Source organism: Halyomorpha halys, unplaced genomic scaffold (genome assembly GCF_000696795.3).
Source record: "Halyomorpha halys isolate HHAL.00 unplaced genomic scaffold, Hhal_1.1 Scaffold388.1, whole genome shotgun sequence".
Taxonomy (NCBI): domain Eukaryota; kingdom Metazoa; phylum Arthropoda; class Insecta; order Hemiptera; family Pentatomidae; genus Halyomorpha; species Halyomorpha halys.
The window spans coordinates 9,275-20,986 of record NW_027114767.1 but is presented as its reverse complement, the minus strand read 5'-3'; the positions used below and the strand labels follow the sequence as shown (position 1 = coordinate 20,986).

Below are 11,712 nucleotides of genomic sequence, written 5' to 3'. Positions count from 1 at the left end.
ATATATTTTAATGATGAATTATTTTCCCTTTGTAGAAGGTGAAGAAGGACAAGAATATGAGTTTGGAATAACTGGTCTGTCAAATAAACGAGAACTGCTCCAGGTCGGGGATGCTGTACAATTTCAGGTTGATTCCGAAGGAAGAGCTGTTAACATCAATGCAGTCAGGAAAAAGAAAAAAGCTAATGTGGATTCAATCAAAGGTAAGTTGCTTTTATTACTTGTAATTCGCATTTTAGAACTTGGCAGTGATACAAAAATTCTATTGTTGCAGAATTTAGCTTTTTTTTTGTAAAAAAAAAAGATTAACCGATGTAAGTAAAGCAAAACTAAATTATCAATTATTTTCTTAAAGGGCAATTTGGATTTTTATCGTATGAGCCAGAAGAAGGAAAGAAGCTGTTCTTCCATATGTCTGAAGTTAAGGATGGAGCTAGTTTGCAACCTGGAGATTTGGTCGAGTTTGTTATTGTCACAAATCAAAGGAATGGGAAATCATTTGCCTGCAATATATCAAAGTTAAGGTTAGTTACATTGTTAAATTGTAATTTATTACATTATAGTTGTAATTTGTATTGTAAATACAGTAGAACTTCACCCTCTCTAATACAACCTCCATGGAATCAAGAGTAGTTTGGATTAACCAGAAATAAAAAAAATACATCTTTTCTATACAACCCCTCTCTCCTTTGATATGTATAATATATTGATAATAAAATAAACATTTACTGAGTAAAATAAAAACAGGAGTAGTTGACTAGCTCATTAAAAAAGAAAAAAAAGATAATAAGTCATCCAGGCCAATTTTGCCTCCCTTAGTAAACTAGACGGACATGCATTTTAAAATTGTTAAATGATCTCTGGAAATTGCTAAACTTCTTGACAACTTTTCCAGCACTCAAGTCATCCTTCTTAGGTAATAGATAGCTTAATCATTAAATTGAGCTCTTATTTTTGTATCTAGGGTTATTGCTTTATCCTGAATGATCGGCCCTAATGGTGGAATCCATTTTCTTCATTCTTCGTTAAACCAAATCAATGTTGCATCATCTAACATTTCAAGTTTCAGTTTTTCAGCTGAAAACGTCAGCATAGATGTACCATCATCAGCATTCATTATAAATCATTCAAATTCCTGATGTGTATTTAATAGTAATTTAACCTCACTAGACCAAGTTTTAAATAAAACTAAAAGTATTGTTACTTAAAGGGTAGGAGAGGATTTCAATTGATGTTTTAGGAGTCATATTTATCATGAACTCTCTGGTTCAGTGTTAGGGATTAGGGTATTGAGATAGTTGGAATTTGAAAGTCAAATTAGCGAGTTTCTACTGAAATTAACTTAAAGATTGTGTGGATGAAAAGTGCTAATTTTTCTTTACTTTATGTGTACCATTTGAAAGAAAGTCTTTGATCATATCATTTAACGTTCAGCAGCGAAGAGATGGTTTGATGAGGGGCTATGGTTTTGGCTATTTGAAATGTGAACTTTTTTTGAATAGCATTAATAAAATATAAATGTACATAATCTAATTTAATAATTAATCAAAATATGCTTCCTGGCTTCTATACAATTCTTTCAATTCACAAGTTATTTATTATCCCCTCTTCATAAAAGGGGGACCTATATAAATCCATATTTAGAGAAACATATTTAAATGCTTGTTTTAGTAAATGATTCAAAGTCTTGAAAAGTGCTAGTCAGTTGTTGACATAGATTTGATAGAAGTTACTTAAATTAGTTGGTTTTGTTACCTAGTCAACCTTGAAATAGATAATGAAACATCGGTTCATGCTTATTGTTATGCTCATTTCCGAATCCAATGAGTGTCATTGTATTTACTGAAATCATATTAATTTCATCTTACAGTTATATTGATTTCATCCTATAGTTATATTAATGTCGCATAATATAATAAAAGTGCACATCATTCTCTTAATAAAAAGAATTCATTTTTTGAAATTGCTTTATTATTTCTTTTACAAACTTGTATGATGTTGTTAATCTATATTTATTTTAAAGAGCCACATGTTTTTTATTTGAACTCAGGTTTGTAGTTATTGGTTGAGAAAAGTGACTTTTCCTCTTAAAAAACCTTAGAAATTGAGAACAAATTTGTGTTTCTATAATTTTTAATACTGGATTTCATTTTAATCAAAATAATTTTCTACATTCCATCTGATCTATAAAGAAATTATAACTGACATAACCTGGTAGAAATTTTTTCTTTTGTTCTGTGATGTTATTACTCCTTGAGAGTCCGCTGATCCCCCAGTTTTCACTACTGACTTTTTCTCCATCTGGTTTCTTCTTTTCGACTTTTTGGTAACATGGGATTGCACAGTGTATTTTTCAAGGATTTGGTATAAGTCAGGAATTCACAATTAATTTTGCAAAAGTTGAGAAATTTATAATTAATTATTACCTTTATAAACTAAATATCTTACTTTTTAAATTTTAGGATTGTTACTTTTGGTGATGAAAAGAATGAAAAAGATTTCTTGTGTATTTAGCTAAACAATTTGTATTATTTAGTCCTTACAGCAAGACAACATAATATAATGGTTATTGTTCACAATTCTGACTAGCAATTATTTTATCATATTTCGGTGTCATTGATTGTAGCTTTTATTATTGATACTTCAATTATTAATTTATACTTCATTACATGTGTATAATTAGAATTTTATGATGGACATTGAAACACATAATGAAGTTCATAACTTTTCAAACAGCATTCCGGAAGAAATGTAATTGAAGTATAAATTTTTTTATACATATTATAACTAGAGGTTGAAGTTAGTAAGGCTAAAGTTTTAACCTCCTCCCCCACTCCTCTGGATTTTTTATTTTTTAAAATGTTTTTCAACGTTTTAAAACAGTTGAATCACTTCATCTGTTTTCCAAATAAAAATTTGGGAGAAATGTGAACTTACTGCCGAGATCTGCTAGTACTACTTTTTTTAAAGTATCCACCATTAGGGTATGTAAAATAAAAATTTAACCCCTCTCAAAATTTGAGGTTATATATTTCAATATACCTCTAATCAGAAAATCCATTTGTGGAATGTCCACAACTTTTCTCTGAGAGTTCAATGGCGAAATTTGAGACTGGTTCATTGTAGGTCTCTCCAGGATGATTCTCGAAATTAAACACTCTTAGCTGAAATTTTTTTATGATTTATATAATGATTCCGAAACTACTTTTTATTACCTGATACAGATAATAATGGATTTAATATTAAACAGTTTATAATAATTTCTAGCGTTGTTTTTCAAATATAAATTGCAAAATCTTTTGATTTGCTTGGTTGAAAAAAATGTTTAGACAACCTTATATTCTTAATAAGTTTCATACATAAACCTAATTTTCTATACTAACCCTTTCTAAACAAAAACCTCCGTATAACAGACAAAATAATCTTTCCTTTGGGTGTCAGTTGTATGGAAGTTTCAGTATAGATAGTTTACCATAAAATGTATTCTTCCTGATTTATGCACAAATAAAATTCACTTTTCGTTATAACTTTCTTTCCTGCTTTTTCTCAGAGAGTTTTCTGCTTAGGGAAAGTTTAAGGAGAAGACTTAAGGTGTTTTATCACAATATTGAAGCTGTTTTAGTGCTATAGCCTGTAGAATGTAATGTTTTTTGGTCAGAAGGCTCCCAAAGCTCTGAAATCCCTTCAAAACGAAAATAAAAAACAACAAAATTGCTCCACACTTGACACTGATGGATGGAAATGTGTGTTGTGAAATTAAAGAGCTCTGAATCCCTTCAAAACGAAAATAAAAAGCAACAAAATTGCTCCACACTTGACACTGATTGATGGAAATATGTGTTGTGAAATTAAAGAGCTCTGAATCCCTTTAAAACGAAAAAAAAAAAAAAAGCAACAAAATTGCTCCACACTTGACACTGGTTGATGGAAATGTGTATTGTGAAATTAAAGAGCTCTGAAATGAATAAAAACATTGAAAACTACACATCGGGAATTTGACTAATTACAGTGCATTCTCTTGGAACATTTCAGATACCTATGGATCAAGTTGCCTTTCATATCAGCTAGGTCTTATCCTCATGAAAATAGTCAGTCATATAAGTGGCTCCCTGTATTATGCAGTTTTTTATTAAATTGAACCTTTGTTGATCATACAGGGTTTAGTCAAAAAGTAAGTGATTGAAAGTTTGTTCCTTGCAATTACAGAAATCAGTGTTAGTTACATGAATAAAATACATATATTTTTGATATCGATTTTTAATTATAGAACTTCTCCAATTTTTTCGTGTTTCCTTTTGTTATTATGACAATAGTTAAGAGTTTATGGTCCGGGTGCGGTCAAAAAAAAAAAACTCAAATAGTAGAAATATACTATTTTAATGAGCCAACGTTTCGCCCCACGTTGCAGGGCTTCTTCAGGGCTAAAAAAAGATACAAACACATAGTTACATAAGGAAAACAAAACCATAAGTGTAAAATAACAGGGGTATAAAATGTAAAAAAGTAAGATATAATAAGAAAAATTAAAGGTAGTAAATAGTAAATGTAAAGGGTAATAGTAACAAATAGATAACAAAAGAAATATTAAAGAAAATACAAATAAAGAGATGTAAAAAGAAAAAAGAATACAAATCAAATGATGAGACAGAATGCATACCTATTTTGACGGCAGTCAAAACAAAAATGACAGTTGGTAATGGGAGGAGTGGGAAAGGCAGTAGTGCCACAATAACGAAAATAATTTGTAAAGTAAACATGATAGAACAGTATTTAAATTAGGTGAACAATAATTGGAAATATACATTAAAACAGATAGAGAAACAAAGGAAAAGTAAAGTATAAAATAATGGGATACAATGTGTGTAAGTAATTAAGAAACAAAATATACCAAATAAGCGGGATTACAGAAAAGTGTAAAATATAATAGAAAATTAATAATAAAGTAATTAATATAAGTATACTTAAGGAGATAACAGATGAATCTAACAGATGATATCTTACTTTTTTACATTTTATACCCCTGTTATTTTACACTTATGTTTTTGTTTTCCTTATGTAACTATGTGTTTGTATCTTTTTTTAGCCCTGAAGAAGCCCTGCAACGTGGGGCGAAATGTTGGCTCATTAAAATAGTATATTTCTACTATTTGAGTTGTTTTTTTTTTTTTTACCGCACCCGGACCATATTCCTTTCATCTTTACACACGGTCAATCAATAATCTTCCAGTTAAGAGTTTACTTTCATTTACATATAAAAGTTCATTTGCATTTTAAAGTTCTTTAATAAGTGAAACTTGCATCAGATTTTTTTTAAATTACCATTGGTTTATTTTATTATCCCGCTGATATTACATTAAATATTTCAGTAGTGTTGAAAATTTCTTCCTTGATTGAATATTTTCGTGTGTAAACGTAATTTTAGCTTATTAATTTTTTTATAATAAGTAGCAATCGGCCCAGGACTCCTTGTTAACGGTTAAAGGTTTTCAGTGGAATAATTCTGCCAACATTTACGTTGTGAATTTTTCCTTTTTTACTCGCCTAATCCGTTACCGCAAAGTGTCAATAAACCTTATTGTTACCTTCCTGCAAGTCACGTGTCGTTGAATTTTATTCTCTGTCTGATGTGTGATGGTGCTGGTTGCCTTATTCCGATCAGGACGGGTTTCATATGGTTTAATAAAGTAGAATTCACGCCCTGAAGGATGGGTAAACGGAACAAAAAATTGAAGTTGTCGTAAGTTTAGAATAATGAATTATTTCCCAGAAAAATATAAGTGATGGGAAAGATCACCTGTTTCTTATTAGTTTAAATTTCAGACGTTTATCCATGTTACATTAACTAACTAAGCTGTAATAGTATTTCATAGTGGTGACACAATTACAGAAGTTAGTGGCAGCCCTGTTTATGTCACAGATCAGTAGTTTTCTTAAACTAATTTTTAAGAAACAAAAACTCATTGATATAGCTTTAGCTTATCTGAGCTATCATACTTGACCTGATAGAAGTGTAGCCTTGAGCATTTTGCTTCTGATAATATATAAACATATAATTTCCTAGTATTTCATCTGTTTTGTTTATACTTTTTTTTTTTAACTTCTGATAACCCTTTGATGTTATTTCTGCTTGTTTATGTTCCTCTCTTTTTTACCTCAACACCTACACTCATTCAGTTTTGCTCTGACCTCACAGAATTAAGACTGAGCATTTCTCTCGTCAGTGCACTACTAATGTGATATCTTTTTTTTTTTTACGAAATCTTGATTTTCATGCCCTGATGCAAGAGCTTTGATTTACAATTTCATTGAAAGTAACCTTAAAGATTTTTGTCATCATCACATCTAATTATATTAAAAAATTGTACAAATTGTCTACCATGAGATAAATGCTGGGAAGACATTAAGTAGGAACCTCCTACCAGGTTAATGGTTTTGTAAATTGAAAAAAATAAAGTGTAATCAGTAGCTGGATAATTTGCTATCCTTGGGTCACAGGATTGCAAAAAGGAGGGAAGTAAATTTGTCCAGTCGATCTTGATTTTGTGCTATCCACAAAAATCAATGAGTATTAACTTCTTCCTTAACTTTTTTTAACAATTGAGTTGAAGCTAAGGGTGTTCCCATAACAATTGCAGAACAAAGATCCAGTTTGAGATTTCAAACTTGTGATAACTATTTTTTGGTTTTATCAAGTTTTCTCTCTTATCATTTTGAAATGAATCATTGTTATTGTAAAAATTGGATTACTGGAGGAATTGGGTATACTCTGTTCTGTATTTTAACCTCTCAGTTGCATAAACTAACACTTGATCAATATATATGCAAACAAATCCAATATGGAATAATGTATGTTTGTAGGCAGTTAATGGATTACTCCAAGTTCTTAATTTGTCAAAGGGTTTGAGTATATAAGTGTCACTCTACATGGTAGGTGGGCTTATACCTACCTATATACAATTATCTATTTTACTAATCTTGAATAATCTATTGTTATGAATAATAATCTACACTATCATTCTTCTGACTTCAATTTGATCACTACTATCAACTTGAGCTCACTATTTTCAATTAAGGTTGGGCATCAATTCATAGTAATAGGAATCACTTTATGGTGTCAGGTTACAACAATTTATAACTTGATAAACTTAAAAACAGTGTTACAGTTATACCAAAAACAGCCTGTATTAGTTAATCTTAACTGCAGGTTAATTAGGCATTGGTATATAGATGAACTAAATCATTTTTTCCTACCTCATTTGAGTGTTTTCAGAAAACAATAAAACTATGTATCACTAATTCATGGCATAACTGATATTAATGCAGACATTTATTTAAGGATGATTAACATTGCTGATTTAAAGTTTTAAATAGTAATGAGTGGTTATATAAAACACAATTTATGAATAAAATTATAGTAATTAATAAAAAATCATCTATATACTTGAACCTAAGCAGTCAATTGTTTAAATTGAAGATTTGAAAATTGGTTTCCCCATTATATTTACATTAACAAATATTATTTCTAGTAATGTTTTGTATACTACTTATTCAAGACCTAAGGCAAGACTGGGGAAAGAGGGGTTTCTAATAAAAAAAACTTCCATGACAAATCTTAAATTAAGACATAAAATAAAATATATGGTACGTTATGTTATGGTACGTAAGTTTTGGAGTAACTGCAAAAGTGGTATATATATATGCAATTTTGTATTGTGTGTTATGATCAGGGCTCAGATTTTTATGCAATTGCTTATTTTGTTTGAACTGCTAATTAAAAATCTTTTTAGGACTTCACTAAACTAAACCTAACCAAATATATGAATAGACATATACCGGATGAGAGCACATTGCGAAAAGTCGCATATGAGACAATTATTGAAAAAATAAAACTGAGAATCAGGAATAGTTATTTGTACTTAATGGTCGATGAAACAACTGATTGTCAGTGTTTATATGTGGCTAATTTACTTGTTGGGGTGTTAGAGATAAAAATGAGCTAACTAAGCCATATCTTATTTTGTGTAAAATTAAAAAAAAAGAAGGTAAAACCATAAATCAATTTATAAATAAATGGTGTGGTTAAAATTGTATCATCGGAAATAAGAATAGAAAGCTGGTTTTGTTGCTGGTGATAGAAACTATATATGTGTGCTTGCGTGCGTGATAACTTCTTTTGTGTGATGACTTCTTGCATGTGAGCAAGAAGTCATCTCAAGCTATGTGCAGTAGTGAAGTCATCTCAGCAGGATGATCCATGTGACTTGCTGCGCATGGACAGAAAAAGTTCAGTCCCTATTTCCAGAAGTCAATAAATTAATTAATAATAATTTTTTATTTATTTATTATTTTTTTCAGACAAGACTCCTTTTGGAGTCCTTACCTGCCTAACCCTTGTTGGGGATCAAAGTTTTTCATTTTGTGGAACTACCACTCTCTGAAAAAAGTCAACGGCCCCAGGCCAGATTCGAACCAGCACTTTGGCCGATTCGAATGGCCAATAGACATCAAATTGGTAAAACTGTGTCTTACCCACTGAGCTACTGGCGGCCCATGTGCCAGGTTATAGAAACAGAAACATTGAAAAAAAAAATTAAAATTTATGACTGGCCATTGTAGAAGACGTTATTAGAATATTAAATGAGAATTCCTGTTTAGTTTATTAGCTGTGACTATTTACATATATTAGTTTTTAAAAAAATATAAATTTGAAATATTTTTCATTTAATCTATTTTTTTTTTTATAATTTTAATTATAATCTTATAATTCTTCCTAGTACTGACCATTTTGTAGGCATATTACTATATTTTAACTGTCTAAATGCATTTTTGAAGATTTTTAGCTGCACAGTTATTTTTATTACATATTTTATAGGTTTTTATTTCATGTTATAAGGCATATCTTGGTGTTTTTACTGCATAAAAATCCGAGCCTTATTTATAACCTACACTGTTATTATCTCTGCTTTAATTTGATAACTCTACTCTACTCAACAGGAATGGACTAACCCCCTAAAAGATCCTTTCCAGTTGAGGATGAGCATGAATATGAAATTTTGCACTTAATGGTGTCAGATTATAACTGACAGCAATGGTTGACAATTTTGGATAAGAGTACATGTTTAATGCCATGTTAAAGTGATAGTAGTGAACTAATGGCATTGATAAGTAATTTTGCCTTAAGTAGGTGACCCCCTATGACTGCCCCGCTCCACTCCGGTTGGCTCGTCAAAGATTAGACGCCAAAGTTACAGTTCACCCGACAATTATACTCAGGACTGAACTATTCATTACTGACCATCTTTTCTTTATAAACGGTGGACGTTTAGTTGTTTTCTACAGCCGTATCTCAGCCTTTTAAGAAGATATTGGAAAAATCTTCTAAGTTTAGAGATTAAATTCTTCATAATTATATTGTTAACATAGATCTTCTGTGGACCAAAATAAGTGAAGATAGTGACAATGGTGTGTATTGAAGTTCTGCAGCTGGACATAGTAGATATTTTATTATTTGTTTTTATTGATATAATAAAATAACAAATTGAAATAATTAACCAACATGTATGATTTGCAGTATTTTTAAATTTTAAAAAAGGCCGGAGTGGAGTGGTCAAGTGGGAGTGCTGCATTTTTCCCTCCAGTGAAATTAAAATTCCTATTTGTAACCTACATAGTTAATTTTTACATTTGATTGTTTTAGTGATGGTAGTAGCTGCCAACAGGCTCGACCAGAGAGGCTAATTTCCCGGCTGCGTACTGTGTCTGTTGACGATGGGCCAAAGCTGATAGTGGTACGACAGCCTCGGGGGCCTTCGGAGGAGGCGCCATTCTCCCCTAGCCATCGGATCCCTCGGCAGCCGGGCCAGCTTGTCGAGTAGTAGGGTGCCTCATCTCATTCATCTTCAGCAGAGGCCTGTTGTCTCTATCGACTGTCCCCTTCCTCAGTTCAGATACCTCCCTAAGACCCCTAAGAGATAATGTATATGTATGTCTTTATCTACACAAAACTTATTCGAGAAAAAATTAAAAAAAAAAAAACTTTAAAAAAAGAAAACAAATCGAAAATATTTTAAAGTTTAAAATAAAAAAAAAATTAAAAAATGATAAAATATTATAAAAAAAAAAAAAGAAGGAAAACCTGTGCCCAAATGAAAGTTTGCAAAACTGGTATCATTGAATGAATTGGAATTATTAAGTGGATATAACCTTTGTAGAGTAATGAAAGGGTTATCTTGGATGGTAATATGACACTAGTCTCCTATCGTCAGCTGTAAAGTATTATATTACTAATATATTTTATTTAATCCTCTCTGAAAGTTGAAGGGCAAGATAGCATTTTGTTATTATTCATGCTAAATAAGAGCAAGGAAGGCATTTTTGTTGTATATTCTCATAATTATGCTATTCACCAATAAATCTGGGAGCTGTGGATCTATTATTTAAAAAATATATATAATAAAAAAATTAAAAAATATATAGAACTAAACTATATGATATTAAAAAGAAAAAAAAACTAGTCTGGGATTTGTTATAGACAGCTATAAATAATCTGAAAGTAATTTTTAGTAAATTTAATGGTGGTAAAGGTGAAAGAAATTGCTTAATATACTATCAATGGCCATTATCCTGTTTGATACAATGAAGTGACACTGAGGATTCCTGGGTTAAAGGTATATTGAACAGCAAGTATCGGATGCAGGTTTTATTTTACCCGAAGTAACTTGATTGCATTGAGGAAGATTTGGCTAGAGTAAGGATTAGTTTATCAAAAGGATTAATGTGTTAAGAATATTGGAAGGCTATTATACTCTGAGGATGAAAAGAATGTTTGGTTTAAATAAGCTGTTTTACTTATTTTAGGGTTAGGTTTGTTTGGAGCGCATTGAGGACAAATTAAAGACAACAAAAATATCAGTGCCCACAAAGCCATGTTAACATTGCAAATGTAGCTTAACGAACAAGCTTCTTTATATATAGTATATATACATATGTACGAACAACACATTTAAATAAACTCATTTTTTATGCATTTGTTTTGTTTTCAATTATTTTTTTATTAATAATTTTTATATGTTTTAGAATAAACTAATGAAATATCTTCATTCCATATTCAGATATATATATATTTTTTTTTATAAATATAATTCACATGATGTAATGTGTTTAAATTTTCTGTTTGCAGTTATTGATGTTATATCAAATGTGAGATTGTTAGTGTCCCTTATCGTTGTTATGAAGTTGAATGTGTCGTTAACTTAAATTATGAGTAGTATGTATTATAGAAAAAAATTTATAATGTTTCTGTGATAAAAGTAATATATATGTATGTATGTATGATAATAATATATACATGCATATGTAGATATTTTATACATCATAGTTTACGAAAGCCAAGGAGATTTTTAGATTATGTATGTTATATCGCAACAATTAGTAAGTGCTGTGTATCCAAACTTTTTTTTTTTTTTCAGTTAATCTATCCGATAGCTTTTTCATTCCCAGTATGAAATGAAAAAAGGAAAATCTACTAAAAAAAAAAAAATGTGATTTTTAAGCTATTAATTATTTAGATTAAGTCAACTTGTTACAATGATATATGAAATGTATTTGTGACATTCTCTATAGAGAAAAAAAATTTATTATTTTTTATAAGTTTAGTTGTGTATTTTATTTTACGTGTTTTAAACAGGTGTTATGTGTGAGCATGTCTTCATT

General features: G+C 30.1%; 1 protein-coding gene across 1 annotated transcript in view; it reads left to right on the top strand.

The window, feature by feature from the left end:
* Positions 1-11,026, top strand: part of Unr (cold shock domain-containing Unr) — a gene marked incomplete in the record, with an annotated part of 39,050 nt that extends 28,024 nt beyond the window's left edge. The window contains 3 exon segments of the mRNA XM_067051899.1: positions 36-203; positions 356-524; positions 9,698-11,026. Of these exon segments, the coding sequence (XP_066908000.1) occupies positions 36-203; positions 356-524; positions 9,698-9,875 (515 nt within the window).
* Positions 11,027-11,712: the final 686 nt, after the last annotated feature.